This window comes from Rhynchophorus ferrugineus, unplaced genomic scaffold (genome assembly GCF_030347505.1).
Source record: "Rhynchophorus ferrugineus isolate W39M unplaced genomic scaffold, kcgeb_rfMv2 rfM6, whole genome shotgun sequence".
NCBI classification, from domain to species: Eukaryota; Metazoa; Arthropoda; class Insecta; order Coleoptera; family Curculionidae; genus Rhynchophorus; species Rhynchophorus ferrugineus.
Window position 1 is genome coordinate 28,201,652 of NW_027472585.1, and position 19,928 is coordinate 28,221,579.

A 19,928-nucleotide genomic window follows, 5' to 3' on the forward strand; every position below is an offset into this window, starting at 1 on the left:
GCCATGTACACTGACTTAAGGATGTTCGATGAAGCGGAGGAATATTTTGAAATGAAGGACGATGATCTGGTTAGGAAAATTGATGAGCTCAACTGATTTACTCAATTGATCAACTGATGAGCTGGGGAGGCGACTTGGATAAATCAGATCGAGTATCTCTGAATAACATCGCGCTACATTTGAAAAATCTGAACCAACCCACAGACGCCGTGGATATATATCGTCCCTTGGCGACTCAGCCCGAATTATACAACTACACCTTAAACGCTTTAATTCAAAACCAGCCCCAATATAATGCCATCGTTTATGTTCCTTACGCCCAATGGTTAGCTGTGAACGGCAAATTAGGTAGAACCCAGAAAGCGTTACACAAAATCGGAAAATCCGATGAGGCTTTCAAAGTGTTTCAACCACAAAACATAGAAATAGTTTGTATATTTTGTGGTTCCAACAACCAACCACTAATGCTCTCTATGAGAGTCGATTTGACGATGCCTCCTACTACTTGATAAAGTTATATCGAATTATCGATATTTTTCTTGGTGGCCAACACCCCTAATTTACAGTCAATATCGATGATTCGATTCTGGCCCAATTTGGGTTATTTGCCGTTATACATCTTGAATTAATAAGAGATAAATAAGTTAAGATAAATATTTTCCTCTCGTTGGTAGCACGAAGCCGATTTTTTAACTGTAAAATATAAGATAAATAATTAAATAAAATTGAAGCACGCTAAAAAAATATAGAAGTCGGAATGCGGAAATGATGGTTAGGAAACGTTAAGTGACGTCAATGTTTCGAAGGGCTTCTCAATAGTGTTAGATTTAACAGGGCGAATTTTGAAATTTTATATTTTTAATTCTGGCAAAATCTTAGTAATCACACTTTTAATTTTAAAATAATTGTATTTTTAATAATCTTTCTATAGAGTATTATTATTATAAATCAATATTTTTCTTGATTCTTTATTACAATCATCTAGCTTATTCTATTTTTGAAATAACAAAAGCATTACTAAAATATATTTATTTACAAAATATACAATTGATCAATACAATACATTCACTTAATTAACAGCTAAATCATCAGTTGTATTATTATCAAGGTCTATGCTATCAGGAGCAACTCTACAAAATGGGCAATGACCATGTTGAAGCACCTGTAATTCGAAATCATCTACGTGAAAAGCCTTGAAGCAGGAATTACACACGGTGACATGCAGTTCGGGCAACAAATTTTTGAAGAACTGATATCGCATCGGATGACCCCATTTGCAAACGAGTACACTTTCTGTTTCCAGATTCAACAGATGTTTTCTATTTAATATTACTGGTTGAAATTCAACACTGTCGTCGCGATTTGTAAACTTAAACACGAAGGGATCAGAACTCTTTTCAAGTTCGTTATCATTTTTTAATTGTAAAGTCTGCTGGTGTTCGTCGATGTTTTCTTCGAACGTGTCGTCCTTATTCTCACATGGCGTTTCAATTAACCTCATTGCTTCTTCATCGGAGATGTCATCCTCCAAGTGGAACTCTACTAAAGGTAACAGTTCGAAGCTGACGAAGGAATAAATAAAATGTTGTCCGCAATTAACGCAATAATTGGATGTTGACGACAGGGGGTTGTACGTAGAACACCTGTAACACATAGGTAACAGTTCTTCCGGATCATTAAAAGGTCGAGCTCTGGAGGCGATAGTGGCAATTTCAACTTGTTCTTGAAATTTTTGGGGCACTCGAAACGACATTATTTTATCGAACGTCTGCTTTGCCAGTTTGTTGGCTCCAAGTTTCCTGGCTTGCTTTGCTAGAGTGAAATAAACGGCGAACAGCGACACCCCTTGAGGTTTTCTTTTGAAAGTTTCCAGCAACAGGAAACGAGATATGTTGAACAAAGCTTCCGGCATGTAAGAAGTGAAGGGTTCTTCGAGATATTTGTACACGGTATTGTAAGCATAGTAAATCTGGGCGAGCTTTTCGTTTTCCGCGAACTTCTCCAAATACCACTCGCGTTTGTTTGATTGCTCCTTCGCCAGATCCAGATACTGTCTGGAGATAATCCAGTAGTAGAAGGAGGCGTCGTCAAATCGACTCTCGTTGACAGCATTATTAGTTAGCTGTTGGAATACCTTGAAAGCCTCATCGGATTTCCCGGCTTTGTGGAACGCTTTCTGAGCTTGCACGAATTTATCGTTCTCGGCCAACCATTGAGCGTAAGGAACATAAACGATGGCATTATATTGAGGCTGGTTTTGAACTAAAGCAAACGCTTGAGCCCACTCGTTTGCCTCTACATGTAGTTGAAGAACGCTGGCTGAGTCGCCAAGGCGACGATATATCTCCGCCGCGGCTGTGGGTTGGTTCAGATTTTTCAAATGTTGCGCGATGTTATTCAGAGATGCTCGATCCGATTTATCCAGTCGCCTTCCTAGCTCTATCAGTTGATCGGTCCACTGTTTCTCCGCGTAGATCTCCACCGCTGTGTCGATATCACCGATAGAAACGTACATGTCGGCAGCTGCTTTGTGTTCGTTGATGTTCCTCGCCCAATCGGCCTTTTGCCTAATCAGATCGTCATTATCCTTCGTTCCCAAATATTCCTGCGCTTCGTCGAACATCCTTAAGTCAGTGTACATGGTTAGAGCTTTACTCTCATGTCCCGATTTTTGGTAAAACCTTGCAGCTTCCTTCAATTTACCCTTCATAGCGTAAATATCCCCCAATATGACCTCCCTCGGGTAGTTGCTCTTCTGCTGTTGGTCTTGAATATCCTGGATTAGCTCCAAGTAGTTAAAATCCTGCAATTTAACGAACGCCAAACGAGCTACATCAAATTCCATCTGTTCCAAAGCGGAATGGGCTAGTTCCTCCCAATCGCCATCAGTAACTCCCAAACAAGCTATTTTATAAGCGTCTTGGTACATCTTCTTCTCGATAAACTGGTACATCGGAGCACTGAGGGGTAGATCGAGGCTGGTCATCGACGGGCCGTTCAAACAGAACACTTTCGAACCAGAGAGACCAACGACAAAACCAGGCATTTTTTGAACGTGTGCTGGAAAATCCATAACTTTGATGGAAAGCGTGTTGTTTCCACTCAATGCCAGCATTTCTTCGTAACAGTTGTTGAAGGCCACACTGTTGGCGTTATTCTCTTGAAAACATAGGTCCCCGTTTTTCATTTTAAAGACTTGACATAGCCCAGTCTCGTCCACTACTGCCAATCTGTCCTTCCTCTGGCTGACATCCAAGCATCTTACTCCATCGTTTACCGATACCCGTAACAGAGGATGTACGTTATCTAGATGGACTTCCCATACTTGGCCATTTTTTAGACCTAAAAGGAGACCTTCTCTATTCGGTGGGCCTCCGACATTTTTAATGTATCTTATCGGACTATCGAATGTCCATTCCTTTTCCTTCTCGCCGGAAAAAAACATGCTCTGTAGAGTTTTTTCTTGACAGATAACTATGTGGTTGCTACAGACGACCAACAGGCTGCAGTCGAGTTTCTGCGCGATTTTCTCCTTGGCTCTATAATGCATGTCGTTTGCGTCTTTGGAATAAAGCTCATATATGACGACCCTTTCTGGAAGCTGGACCTAAAATGAAAATGCCATTATTTACTATATCTATGAATATTAAAATTAATTACTGTTCGCTAGTCTCGCTAAAACTCTGGTCCTATTTAGCTAATTCTGATTTTGAAAAGAAAGTTTCTATGGTGAGAAATATGGGATAATTGCAAAAAACAACTAAGCGTTAGTGCCACTATTAGCAATAGTTTCATTGTCACTAAGGGTCGACATTTATGTTGGTTGTCAAATATTTATGATTACATTTTCAAAAATATTGAATACTGACTAAAACTACTTGTCAATATTATTAAAATTCGATTAGAATGTATAATATATTAAACGTTGAATCTAATTCCTCGGTACTGAACGTTTAATACTCTACCACGATTTATACTTCATCTAAATGTAGGTTGTTGATGTGCACCAATTCGATAATGTGAAAATCAAGTAAAAACTAATAACGTATATGTTAAATATGGTATAACTATGTATTAACGGTAATTTCGAGTCGTATTATAATTGCAGCCATTGCTAGTAGAAATGTTCGCATTTATTATTTAGTCTCAAATTTAGTGCGCGAGAATTTTCTTCACTTTTATTATTAACAACGCCAAAAAGAAAACAACCTGACTTGGGTTGATACGTCACAATTGAGTCCAAGAATTATTGGAAATGAAGTGAATAGGCTTAGAATGCAACGTGTTTATGCCATCAAAAACAACAAGAGTGTAACTGCGCTATTCAGCAGACGCAGTCCTCTAGTGGCTCAGGAACGAGCGACATTAGCAATCGTTATTCTGCAAACCCTATGCACTCGGGTATAATCGGAATTACCATTCGAGCATAATTGTGCATTTCTCGCCGATTCATTTTTTTGCCACATGGTCGGCCAAAAAATATAGATATATTGGAGAAAAAATATATCGATATTTTTTGCAATATATATTGATAAAATTAATAAACCAGTATTATTAAGTATCAAAATTGTAGAGAGAGGATTGACAGGGGTAGATCGCTGATGTTATATATCTAATAATAAAAGATATCTGCTGTTTTATTATTTTTTCTATGTTCATTATTGTATGTTGCGTGTTTACTAGTGGGTATCAGATTAGTGATTGAATGTTAATCATGTTTGAAGAAGCAAAGAAAGTACTGAGAACAGGAAGTAGTCGCTGGGGGTCAGATCTGGAGAATACGGTACATGAGGAAGCAATTCGAAGCCCAATTCATGGATTTTTGTCATCGTTTTCACTGACTTGTGACACGGTGCATTGTCTTGGTGAAGCAGAACTTTCTTTTTCTTGAAATGCGGCCGTTTTTCGGCGATTTCGTCCTTCAAACGGTCCAATAACGCTATGTAATAGTCGCTGTCGACTGTTGCGTTTTCCCACGCTTTGGAGCGGGTTCATCGTATGCAGTCCACTCGGATGACTGTCGATTGGACTTCGGAGTGAAATGGTGGAGCCATATTTCATCTATTGTCATGTGTTTTTGGTCAAAAGTGAGCTCGCACGGCACCCACTTTGCACAGAACTTTCTCATACCAAATATTCGTGAATGATATGATGTACACGTTCTGTTGATATCTTTAGAGTGTCTGCTATTTCATTCAATTTACGGTCATGGAAAATCATTTTGTGGATTTTTTAAATATTTTCGTCAGTAAAAACCTTTTTTGGGCGTCCACTGCGTTCACCGTCTTCGGTGCTCGTTTCACCACGTCTAAACTTAGCAAACCGATCCTTGATGGTTGATTTTTCTGGGGCAGTGTCCAAGCTTTTGCTTCAACTCTATTTTTTCTCTTCAAAAAGCAACATTTTATCAACACGCGAAATTCCTTTTTATCCGTTTTTTCACAATAACAAAAGTTGCTTGTATTATTACTAAAACATGTAAGGACTAAAATATAGTTCTAACTGTTAATAATAGATTATATCGACGAATATCTTTTCTGGTAGAATTGAAATACTATATTCTCTCTATAAATGTAATATTTATTTCAATAAATTTATTCAAAATAATTTAAATAAAATCAATACCAAAATGAAAGAGTACTTACTTTTGGACTTCAATTATTAAAACCAATTGTTATGGCTTTTATTATTAAAAATATACTCTCAGCGATCTATCTCACTCGGATGCAGCGTCTAAGATAAATAATGAATCGGTGGGAGTACACGATCAATTCCGAATGCTAATTCCGATTGTACCCGAACGCACAGGGTTTACAAAATACCGAATCCTAGCGACATTGTACGACGATCCGGAAATTGATTATGGTATTAACAAATCAGTTACAATTCGGGAATTTGTTTTTTAATGTTGTGAAGTATCAAAATGCAGCGGTGAATCCACTGGTTGTTGTTGTGCCGATGGAAAAGGAAAATTGCAAGCTTGCTCCTACCACCAGATGCTTCATGCTAAGGATGTTGGTCAACGAAAAAAATATCGATATTTATTAAAATTATACTACAAAAACTACTAAAAACTACTAAAAAATTATATATTTTTTCTACATATTTTAAAAAGTGTAAATAAAAACTGTTTTTATTTTTGGCCAGTATTTAAAAAATTGCTTGTGAAGAATACTTATTGATATGCACATGCACGAACACTTGCGTATATTCTGATTTTTTTTCATTTTAAAAACTTTAACCGTTCATTTTTTCCCATCTTTCTTGGAGATATTATGTCGAAAGAACGATGTTGGTTTGAAGTACTGCGCTGGTTGCAGAGTGTAAAATTCAAGCTGCAGCTTTCGCGAGTTTTGACGACGTGTGGTCGAACATCGCCATGCAAGAGATTGACTTTTCGTGCGCTGATTATTTTTTGCAATAATACATCGTTTAATTTGTTCACTTGTCGTCGGTGGACATCTGCAGTAATACTTTTATTAATTTTTAGCAAACTGTAATACTGCACTTTGTTGAATAAACGATACGCATGAATGATGATATGACCATGAATATTTCCCTTCAGTGTAGATGTCTAGTCTATATAAAGTTAATGTAAAGATACGTGTCAATATGTTTAATGTATTGCCTGCCGCATTTTGTAAATTCGTTTTAGAATCAAACAATATTCTTTTTCTTATTTTTTCCAGCTAAAAATGGACACAAGGCTGTCTGATAAGTTCGATCATGTAACCGATCCAGCTTGTCAAAGTCGCCCGGTTGTCAAACGTATGCAAAATTCTTCAAAACAATAGTCATAAGAGGTTATAAATTGGCATATATTGTTTTAACGCTTTGCTTGTTTTCATAAATTCGAAATCGCTACTTATTACTACTCTGATTGAAGATACAGGAGCCAGACAGAACAGATTGCCTCTCTAATCAGTTACTTCGAACGGGAACGAGGTAATGGAGACAGACCCCTTTTTGCCATAAAATTCCTGAGAGAGGTAAGCATTTTTACTGTTACATATTAATTTTTTTAATTCTGCAGTTTTTATTGAAAACGTTTTACCGTGTTGCAGCTGCGCTGAATACTTGTATGGACACGGTTAGTGAAATATCTCAAAAAATTAAAAATATTATCTTGAATTCACCGAAAAGAAACCGTTCTCACACGAAGCGGGTGACCAATAAAGATCAGCTTGATGTTAGCACTATTAGAGATCAAATATATGAAATGTATAAAAACAGGTCGTTTTTCTCAATATAAATATAGTTAAATATAATGATTTCAGAGGAAACTGTTAGTCTGAAAAGTATCGGGGAGTTCTAATGGAACTTCCAGGCAAAATAATACAATTTTTAAAATCATATAATAAAATCAAAAAACTTATTATTTCAATTTGTTTATTTAGACGAGATATACCCAACGATCTCATCGCAAAATGACAATAAAAATAGTGCTAAGATAACTAAAGATGATAGAAAATGGTAAACGTTGGGATAACAATTAATTATGTTTTATTAGTCGCAATATTTATTAATAATTTATTTCAGATATATTGTGCTTCATACTGAAAACAGGAATAGCACTTAATATCATTATCATTAAGAGAGAAAAAACTGAGAAAAGATGGAATCGTGAACAAACGTTTCATAGATTGTAAATGAATAGCTTAATTATTTACTTGAGGGAAATTTTCTAAATATGGGATTACGACGCAATTGTTAATTACGTAGATTAGTCTTCCAGATAGATACTACTGCATAAAAAAACGTACCTGGAACTTTACCTCTTGGGTGGTGTGGAAAAGAGTTAAATGTAAATATAATAATACAATTCTAGTGGCTGTATAATTAATAGTTTAAAGTATTCCATATTATATGCATTGGATGTACTATAATGTTAACATAAACTATATATATTTGATAACATTTTTGTTTCATTATTTTATTTAAATTAGAATTTTGTTATATATCAAAGGCAAACTGAATTAAAACTCAGATATGATACGCCAACATTGCGACGTTTGACGTCATACATTTAGATGACGTATGTTCACACCAACTTTGGATAGACTATAGATGTGTCTCCTGGGCTAACTCATGACCTTTTACTTGATATCGTCGTGCTAGACCCACTTTCCATTATTAGTCACAATAAACTCCAGAAATGTTGTCTTATTTTCCTTGGCAACGAAGGCCTGATGTTGGAACGGTTCAAATGACATTTTCAACCCGTTCGTGTAGTAGCCATTCTTCATCCTTTTGGAAATAATTTCGTATCGTATATGGTAGCAGTTGAGTCATCAACTTTTAAGCTGTCGGAAAGTTCTTTGATAGATTGACCTGGATTTTCTGCCATTATATTATAATTCATTTGTCTTCGACATTGTGGCTCTCTAGGCCGTTATTTGTCATTGATAATCATCACGTCATGACAATAATCACTTTTAGATTGTCGAAACCAGAACTGACAATTGCTATAGTGATGCAACATATTTCTTTAAATAATTAACAAAATTAATGATATCCGAAAATGAAATTTTAAGAGTTTCTTTATTAACGTCAATAATAACTTAATAGTCCATAATAATCAATACTGCAAAACAATCAATATAATGCCCTTTATTTCTGTAGAAAAATATCAAATTATCGAATTTAACGCTGAGCAAAATACATTTGTAGCGACTTGAGGCATGTCGAATTTTACATCGTGGAATAACGGTCTACAAAATACCCAGAAATATAATCCCAGATGTTGAACACGGGCGGGGTGCCAACTGGAACCCGACAACGAATAGCTGGCGGCAACCCCGAGACGTTTATCTGGGATGTTATTGAAGGGTATTTCGGTCATTCAGTGCTCAACCCTCGTTTGGTTTAGACGTGCCACCATCGACTGCCCAAGCCTCGTCTTCAGGTAACTCCGCTGCCATCCGTTTTATTATTTGTATTTTCACATTTTTTTTATATTGCCAATAAATAACGGTCACATTATGTAAACACCACTGTTTCATTTCGTTTTACCTCCATTCACCGAGCCACATCATTTTACCCTAAACATTTAAGTACCTAATCATTTTGTAACTACCGTGTTTGTCTAATTTAGATTTGTAAGACTTTTGGTTATAATCCTAAACGTTAAATTCTAATTCAAAGATTCCTCGTTATCCCAAGAATCAAATTTAGTTATTCTATCAAAGACCGGAAAAAGCATCAGCTTAAATGCTTGTGGCTTGTTCCGAAAATATCGTCACAGTAGTATATTATGCGCGAAAAAGTGTACAGTATCAAAACAATCCAGATTAAGTAATAATGAGAATTAGAAATAAATGAAGAAAATAAGGAAATAAATATTACAAAGTGTACTAAATAGTGTATATGTTTATTTTTAGTGATAGATGATGTCTGTTGTGTTACTCCAGAGTAAAGAGTAACAATAAAATAATCAATTTTGACCATCACTTAGTATTAAATAATTACTACAAATGAGCTACTTGTTAATCGAAATTTTAAGTAATGTTTCAGTGCTAAAACAGAAAGCACTCTTTAAAAAAAATTCACTATACTGTATAAAAATAAAATAAAAATATAGCAGTATCCGAAATGACAAATATTTCAATATTTACCGATACTGATAGGAAATGACAATTTCTACGAAAATAACTTATCTCGGATGTTTGCACAATGCTTTTGGTTAAAGTAGAACATACTTAAACTATTTTGGAAATGTGTAATTTTTTAAAAAGATATACGTAATTATTTGACTTAAAGGTTTTTTCCAGAAAATTACAGCACTTCAAGTTGTTTACCTGACTATTTGTTTAAGAAATTAGAGTCCACTTTAATTAAACTTATTTGTATGTGACTGTGAAATATTTATTTTTGATACATGAATGATTAATCAAAAAAATTGCACAACAAAAAATTGTTTGGCTTTATTTTAGATATTGTCAAAAAAATTTGGTTTAGTTGACATTAGCTCCATAACGTTAAATGCAACTTTTAAATTCAGATTTTATTAAATTATCTGTTTATTTACATAAAATATATCTATTCATTATAGAATTATGACAGGTCGTAAATTTTTGTGAATGTCCTTGTTAAAAATCTACATTATAATTTTTCATCAAACAAAACTACGTTATAAAGAAGAGGGCTAGTCACCAATATAACCATAGAGGAAGTCCATGGACCATTAACAATTTCTGCGATTTATTGCCCACCCAAACACAACAACAAAGCAGAACAATTTCAAGAATTCTTCAGTACGCTATGCATAGATTTATAGCCGGAGGAGATTATAATGCAAAACATTTAATGTGGGGTTCAATAATAATCTCCGCTCAAAAGGTAGAGAACTGCTAAAAGCAATAAAGACAGATAACTTACAACATATCTCTACTAGTGACAGTACTGTACATATTAGCCTTCAGACAGAAATAAAAATCCAGATACAATAGATTTCTGTATTACAAAAAATATTGATCCAAAAAATGTCACGCAGAATCATGTTTCGACCTGTCTTCTGATCATTCATCAATAACAGTAACAATTTCTTCAAAAAGTACCATCAAAGATAAACCCCCTTCTCTATGCAATAATAGAACTAGCTGGCCCTCGTTTTGAGAAAACTTAGACCAAAACATCTCTCTAAACTTACCGTTACAAACTGAATTGGATATAGAAATAGCAGCAATAAATTTTACAAAAAATATACAGGAGGCAGCATATTCCGCGACTCCTAACAGTGAAACATTTCCAAGAACAAAACACATGTATCATGTACAATACAGAAAAATATAAGCAAATAGCAGAAAAAAGAATGTTACGACGAAATTGGCAACAGCAAAGGACTGAAGAGAATAAAAGAAAATTTAATAGGGCAATAGAAGAGCTGAAAGAACTAATCCAAATTGAACAAAACCAAGGCATTCAAGAATACCTAGAAAACTTGACATCAACTGAGGCTACAGACTATTCGTTGTGGAAAGCAACAAAAAAGCTTAGAAGATCCCAGCAGCATAACCCACCCATTAAAACAAACGAAAATAATTGGGCGAGAAGCAATAAAGAGAAGGCCGACATTTTCTCAAAACACTTAAAAAATGTTTTTAAACCTTTCCAGTCTCAGCTACATAAAGATGAGCAAAATAAAATTACTAGACTTCTAGATTCGCCATTTCAAATGGTTTTACCGCACGAGAAATTAACGGTCAAAAAAGTTAAACAAACAATAATGAGAGTGATTAATATTAAAAGAGCTCCTGGTTATTACTTAATTACTGGCAAAATTTTAAAAGAACTATCAGAAAAGGATATATAACTATTAACATTTATATTTAATGCTATGCTACGAATTAATTACTTCCCTAGTATCTGGAAAGTAGCTAAAATATTAACGATTCTTAAACCAGGAAAAATACGAGATGATATGACCTCCTACAGACTTATAAGTTTATTACCGATAATCTCGAAAGTTTTTGAGAAATTATACATAAAAAAGCTAAACTATATAATAGAGAAAAGAAAAATTATTCCAGAACATCAGTTTGGCTTTCGCAATAAGCATGGGATTATAGAACAAGTGCATAGACTTATAAACAAAATAAACACTGACCTAAATGCCAAAAGATATTGTTCGACTGCTTTTCTAGACATATCTCAGGTTTTTGACAAAGTATGGCATACGGGCTTGCAGGTTAAACTAAAGAAACTTCTCCCTCATCCGGACTATCAGCTACTAAAATCGTATCTCACTGATACACATTTTATTGTAAATCAAGGCGATGGAACATACCGAATTAAATCCCATATATTCAGGAGTTCCGCAAGGTAGTGTACTGGGTCCAGTACTGTATCTTCTGTATACGGCTGATCTGCCCACCATAAAAATAACTACTGTGACAACATATGCAAACGATACAGAAATCTTAGCATCCCATGAAGATCCAGTCACAGCATCAATAAACCTACAAACCCACCTGGAGCAAATACAATTAGGGTTGAAGACATGGCGCATTAAAGCTAATGAAACAAAATCCACGCATATAACGTTTACCCTGCATAGAATAACATGTCCACCGGTGAATATCAATCATCGTCAACTCCCCCAACCAGAACATATTAAATATCTTGGTATGTACTTAGATCGACGCCTAACCTGGAAGAAGCATATACTCTCTAAACGTAACAACTGGGACTAAAATTATACCAAATGTATTGGCTCATCGGGCGCAAATCCAAGTTATCATTAGATAACAGGGTATTGTTGTATAAGTCTATACTCAAGCCCATTTGGGCATATGGAATCCAACTATGGGGTACCGTTAGCAAATCTAATAGATCTATCATTCAACGGTTCCAAAATAAGGTGTTGCGTGCTATTGTTGATGCTCCGTACTATATTTGAAATAAAGTGATACAACGCGATATTCCTCTAGAACCTATAACGAGTGTAATCCAACGTGTTTGTGTGAAGTACTTCGAAAGAGTGTCAGTGCATCCCAATGTACTCGCTAATCAGCTAAATATGCGACGTGATAGTGAAGTGCGTAAACTAAAACGTTTAACACCATCTGATCTGATTACTAGATATATATATATATATATATATATATATATATATATATATATATATATATATATATATATACTTTAGAATAAGCTTTAGAATAAGACTAATTAATTAAGATAATATTTTATACAGAAGATTGCTTAATGAAGTGATTTTCTACATGCCATGTATATATAATATAGACATAAGAAATAGGTATTGCCAATAGGGCAGATTGTAGACTCACAAAGAGTAATAAAAAAATATAAAAAAAGTTTTCATTTTCTATCAGTGGAAGGCAAACATAAGCAAATGTTATTTTACGTGTTACTTAAAATATTTCATCATAAATCAATATAGGTGAGACTTGAATAATCCTGATTCACAACTCAACACAACAACTCATTGCCTGTGACTCATAACCACAGGCAATATATGGTGAACCGAACATGACCGTTGGTTGACGTTGCTTGTAAAATAATAAATTTGGATTGTTATCATTCCAAATGTTCCACATTCCAAATGTTTTGGTTACTTTTAAAAAATAAGTTGTGTAGAAATGCACAGAAGAAACGTATAATTTTCCATATATATAATGCACCTGCTTGTATAACTCAAAAACCATCACCAAATTTCCTTTAAGTTCTGATTCATCTCGCAACATACTTTGTTTTGTGCAAATACTATTTTCATAAAACAAAGATGCAATAGCAAATCAGAATATTTGATTAGGCTTTTCATTAATTATTAAGCTATTAAGCATTAATCTGATTCATAAATTGGATGATAAATTAGTCAGAATAAGCTATACAAAGTTATGTCATCAGTTATTTATCAGTATAAATCTAGTTTCCCTTTCGGCTGCATTTCTGTTAACATGTTGAATAATATAGTACATATAGTAGAAAAGTGATACTTGTAGCTCGTAATACTTGTTGAATCTTGTTGATCCATCCCATCGTATGCATATTAAGACTTTATCACCATGAATAATCAGCTCTAGTGTCGATGTGTATGGCTCCCCTGCAGTAACTCACGACTTTATATGTTTGGAATTATCCTAGTAGATCTAATTTTCATCGCCAGGCATACATAACAGAAAACTTTCCTGGAAATGGTATTTTACGTCGTGTGGTAGCCATTTTCAATCTTTTTGGATCTTTTCTATCGTATATAAACAAGCCTGGAAACAATTGATTAAAACTGCTAAATGGCCTAATAGTTCTTTGAGAGTTTGAGCTGAGGTTTCTACCAATAATTTCTACAATTCACTGTCTTTTTCATACAGTTTAGTCCTTCGTGCCATTCTTTATCAATGACGTCAAAACCACCAGCTTTAAATGGTTGAAAACCAAAACCGATAACTAGGATATGACGGAGTTTCTAGAAGTGTTCATGTAATCACGATGGGCATGATTAGCGTGTGTATATGCCGGATCATTTAATGATACTAAATATAAAAATATTACTTTATGTAGAGAAACGTCAAAGCCATCTAATTTAACTGTTAGGTTGGGTTGCTTAACAAATGTTTTCATATTTTCACCAATATATATCGCTGAACAAAATACATGCAAGCACAATATAATTATTATTTTAAATTAATTTCCTCCATATAAATATAATTCTTCAGTGAAATGCAATTATACCAAAATATTTCAAGCATTTCTAGCTATTGAAAGCTCCCTTCAATTATATTTTTATCTCCTCAATATATTTAAGACTTCTTGTTCAAAATGGCTGTTTTTGTGTTTAAAGTGGTTGTGTAACAATTTTACGAATTGTGGATGAGTCGAAATTTTTAAAAATAGTAGCGAATAAGCATTGCTGTGTGAAAAGTCTGTCGAACCCTTGATATAAATCGTTTCATATTTTTTGAAGAAAATAATAATGTAGAGATTGAAATAGTACTCTACTGAGGCAATTGCCGTGGGCAACAAACTTACAGTTTCACAGTAACATCATGATTTTTACGCTTTGCTATATTTTGATCACGTTGGTAGATATTGCATTACTCACCGCCAATCTATCCGTGTATATTGCAATTTTCTTGATCAAATCTCGACATTTGATTCTGACCTTTTGTTCAGTAATTAGATGCTGTATTATTATATCGGTCATATTTTCTCTATATGCATATCTCTCCTTGTAGAGTCCGTGGACCATATTGAACATCAATTGGTACACAGCTATAGTGCCATCATCACATCCTACTGCCTGAAAGTAAAATAAATTGTCATTTTATACGTAATACTATATCATATCATGTATCATGGCTAATATATAGACGATGCTTCAGAGCCAAACAAGAAGATGCCTATTTTAATCAGAGGAAAATAAAAGCAAGTGTGCTACTGGGAAGTGTATTGTAGAAGTCCCTTATCCGCTATACACTTGGGATTTGCATTGAATTGCTTGACTACATTCAATGGAAATGTTGTTGCTACATTTGCAGACGACATTGGAATTCTAGTCATTGGGGAAAACTAAACCGAAAAAACCGAAAAATCACAAACAGCTATTGCCAAAATACAATGCTGAATAGAAAAATGGTACAGTAAAACGAATCAAAATGAATCAGTGTATATAGATTTCGCTAACAAAAGAATCAAGTACAATATATATAAATCAGCAAGTAGTCCCGCATGGAAATACAGCCAAATATTTTGGAATGGCCCTAGATGTTAAACTCATATGTAAGTCACGTGTTAAGAGAAAATATCAGTTATAATAAGCTTTTCCTTTATCAACAAGTCTTGAAACCAGTACGGGCTTCTGGTGTTCAACTCCGGGGTTTTACTAGCCAAAGCAATAGACATACCATACAAAGATTTCAAAACAAGGTACTGCGAGGTACTGTTTATGCTCCATGGTACATTTGTAATGACAATCTTTAGAATGACTTGAAGGTAGAAACTGTCAATAAAGTTATAAAGGACTATGCCCAAAGATCGACGCTCCATTAGCACATCAATATTGAGGTTCTCCAGCTCTTGGATAATGGCATTGTCAAGAGATTAAAGAAAGAAAAACCATTCGATCTAATTTAGTGAAGTTATAGGTAAAATTCAGTTCACATTAAAAATTTCGAGGTTCTCCAGCTCTTGGATAATGGCATTGTCAAGAGATTAAAGAAAGAAAAACCATTCGATCTAATTTAGTGAAGTTATAGGTAAAATTCAGTTCACATTAAAAATATTGACATACAAAATTACAATAAAAACAAATAGCTTATTAGTGTTAATTTACTAGATTACTATAATAAATCATGAATAAATTATACACGTAATATAATGCATAAAGAATATTTACCACAAAATTTCCTCTAGGGTCAGCGTCACAGCACCAAACCCAACTGTTCTGAGGTTCGCCGATTGTTCCCAACATAATACCTTCTTTCGTATATAATCTACATGCTTTGTTCAGGCCTCCAATCAGTATATAATCACCCAAAGGAAAATATCGAACCTTCAAAGCGTTGAAACCGAGATTTCTCTCCTTCCCAACTAATTTTCCACCCAAACTGTAAAACGATAACGTTTTATTCCAATCGGTCACACATAAAGTATCCGTGTCTTCTTTGGAGGTACTCCAACATATTGCCCATATAGCTGGTCCATTGGGTCGTTCGATCTTTCCCTTCTCCTCCCCCAATTTGTTTCTGATCGAAATGACTCCACTGTTTAGAGCTAATGCGAGATATTGTCCATCGTTTGTCCACGAGCACGAGTTTATCCTTGCGTTGATTTTGTGTTTTTGGACAGCTTTCTGATCTGCACTCCAAAAAGCGAAATCGGTAAGAGCACAGGAAGCCAATTGGTGGGATAGAGGATTGAAACTAACACATTGCACAGAATCGTTATGGCTGTATTTGAGAAGTCCTTCTAGTTTATTCGACCAAATGATGACGGTCTTGTCCGCACTTCCACTAGAAAATTTTTCTCCATTCTTGGCGTACGATACGGTATGAACTTTATCCTTGTGACCTTTGAGATGTTGAATCAAGGAACCGTCAACTGTGTCGTATACTAGGACGTGATTACCACCAGCAACAATCAGCTGTGTTCCATCAGGGTTAAAACACAGGTCATAGATACTGAAATAAAAAATATTATTGAAATATTGTATTAATTCAACACATTTATAAATCAACAAAGTTTTATGGAACAGGTAACTTCATAAATCAAAACATCCATTCTTAATAATCTTTTGATTAGGATTCATAATTTTAGTACATGGTAAGCAGTCAGCACTATGGTGTTCCCCACACCACCGGAAGCAAGGTAAAATGGTTAGGTAGTAAGGAAGGTATACTGAAACGTCTCCGGACTGATACATAGAGGATATTCTAATCAGCAACAATGTTTGTGTCTTGTCTGGGTACAGGTGTGATATGTTCGTATAGCAACTTTCAACTTTTTCTCTCAAGTAGTTGCAGAACAATTACAGGGGAATATTACTCCACTCTTCTTGACCAGTTCGATGCCAAAATTCAGTAGAAGACGTTTGGCTTAAAGTAGAAAAAATTCTTTCACCGAAGGCATCTGTACACGATGATGCTTAGTGATGGTAAAATTGCCGGATTTGGTGGTATGATTCCTGATTTGGTACCCCAGACTGAAAATTTGTTACTGTCATGTGCTTCGAATGTAATGATAATATAATATTTTTTACTAGTTATAATTATAATTTAAAACTGATGAAGATGAAGATTTTCATTTGTAGGAAGGGATACTGATTGTAGAGAAATATTAGCCAATGTCATAAGCATATGCTAAGTAAGTTATAATGAAAATCGTCGAATTTGTCGCCATTGTCAAATATTTTGTTATAATTTGACTAGCATATTTGGATTAGTATTGCAGACTTAAGTTTTCAGATATTTTCATCAACTGAAATCAGATGGGGACAACATCATTCGATTTCGAAGTCGGTTTTCTATCCTAGATATTGGAGGTACGATCTTCATGCTGGAGTTAAATGTATGGTAGGTAGCCTCATTCTGTTCAAAGCAATCGACTGAATTATATATTCATGAAACCCTTGGAGCTTTGGATTTAAAATATTTATAATATTTCAAAAAGTGAAAGAAAAGTTTATTACTGCCCATCCTATACAAAATATTTAACTATTCTAACTAGACGACCAACGACATGAATGTTGCAAATGAATCCTTACTGGGACAATATTTTATAAGTTAATAATCAATATTCAATCAAGACGAAATTGATTTTTTTAGATTCTATATTAAAATTGTCTTTAATGTTTATTTTAATAATTCAATTCAATAACTAATATTTAATTTCCTTCGCTGGTTATTGGTTTTATGCGACTGAAGAGTAAATTATTGTAATAATGTATAATTCGTTATGAAATAATTTCTTGGAGATTTTTTAACATTTACTTACATACCGAATATACAGAATAAACACTCCGAAAACGGGTCTTAAGAAATGGTAATCTTGAAATAGACGACAACGTGGGAATGAGAGTATATGCTCAATAAAAATTCGTATTAAATATATCAAGATTTATATAAATCCTAGAGCTTGACATATCAATAGCAAATACTTAAAAACATTTGGGGAATGACAAAAAAGGAATATAATTTGTTCTCTTACAGCTTGAAAAACTTAAGGATATACAAGGGTTTTTTAATTGTAATCTACGGCTCATATAACAATAGAAAGAAAATTTTGTATCGTACTGTCAAAGCTGATGATAACTTGAATTGATAATTTAATGGGTACTGACTGTCAAGACGAGAGTTCAACTTCTTGAGAAGATTACACAACACGACATACGATGAAAGAAGTAAGTAGTAAGGGAGAAATGAAAAGGTCGAGGAACCCGATGGAAATATATAAAATAGTTTTTCATTAATTTTTTAAATTTTGTTTTAATTATTATAAGAGTTTTTTTAATATATAGCTTAAATATACTAACTAACAATAATGATAAGTCAAGTTATCACAGATATTTCATTGCTTATTAAAAAATACTACCTTCTTATGATTATTTTATCGTAAGTATGATAATCCCTAAAAACTATCTTTTAGAAATATGTATAATTTGATGTCACATTTTGTTTTTGTTATATCGAAAAGTGTTTTGAATTATGAGTTTATTCTTATCAGGGTGCCCAATAGTATAATTAAAATAAAATATTTTCAAAGTACTGAAAATATTTATAATTATTGATAACCTTAAAAGACATAATTTTTCCATATTCAATTAATTAATATCAGAAAGATTGGAAAAGTAAATGTAAATAATACCGACGGAAAAATTATGATGAATATAATTTTTCCCAGCAATCATTTCAGCATTAATCATGTTTTTTATTACTCTTATAAATACAGAAATAAGAAATATATGTAAATAAACGTGTTAAAATCTTACAAAACAGTAGTTAATCAACAATTCTCAAGTGTTATGCATTTGTCGAATCGATTTTATACTACATAATTCCTAAATTATTACATATTGTTAATTTTGTATTTATTTTTTTATTTATTCTAATGACAAATATGTACTCTAATATCAAAACAACATAGTAGGCAACAAATCATTGAAGATTATAATATAATATCGATACATAATCTAAAAAATAAATAATCAACTTAATTATTTGTAAGGAACATTTTAATTGTACCAAAAATATATTATGTCAGGTTTCTTGTAATGTACAGAAGAAAAATGTATTTTTTTGCACCGAATTTTATTTAAATCATGTACGAATAGCAACAAAGAAGAATCAAAAAACATATACTAATATTCCATTCACATACCTTTGACCAATTTTATCATTGTCTTGTATTTTGTCGATCCATTTCGGCACAGTTCTCATATTTGCAGATTAGTAGAAACAAATATTATTTAAGAATAACATATGATCAGTATTCATCACACTATTTTAGCTGAAAAATTCTGTTACAGTCACAAAAGAACTCTTGGCGTTTGTATTGTTATATTGCCGTAACCAAGGTAACTATAACCGTCGAGTTGATTGGCCTGGCGTTGGTACCTGCACCTACGTCAGGTTTCTTGGGAGGTGGTTTTTTAGTTCTTACAGTTTCTTGACGCGCCGTCTTATAATTGTTAATATAATTACATACTGAATATACTTTAATTTTAGAAATAAGGTGAGACCGAATTTGTGTCTTGTATTTAAATTGAGAGGGGGTGTTAAATATATGATTTATGTCGATACAAGAGCCAATGTAGAAAAAAAAAACTAGTAACGCTGTAATTTATATCGATGCTGTTCAAAAATGTATAAAAGAGCGGCGATGTAAATAAAGTTTCTTGTTTGTTCCAAAGCCATAAGTGCTGTTAATAATTCCATCCCTTTCCGAATCATAAGTGACTCGTAACAGAAATGGCA

The 19,928-nt window shown here is 33.8% G+C and overlaps 1 protein-coding gene across 1 annotated transcript; it reads right to left on the minus strand.

The window, feature by feature from the left end:
• Positions 1-1,012: 1,012 nt before the first annotated feature.
• Positions 1,013-19,540, minus strand: Oseg1 (intraflagellar transport protein Oseg1). The gene is made up of 4 exons (XM_076406657.1): positions 19,333-19,540; positions 15,854-16,637; positions 14,561-14,758; positions 1,013-3,607 (listed from the first exon to the last, which is right to left on the minus strand). Exons 1-4 carry the CDS (start codon positions 19,389-19,391, stop codon positions 1,070-1,072), a joined length of 3,579 nt encoding a protein of 1,192 aa, XP_076262772.1. The 5' UTR covers positions 19,392-19,540; the 3' UTR covers positions 1,013-1,069.
• Positions 19,541-19,928: the final 388 nt, after the last annotated feature.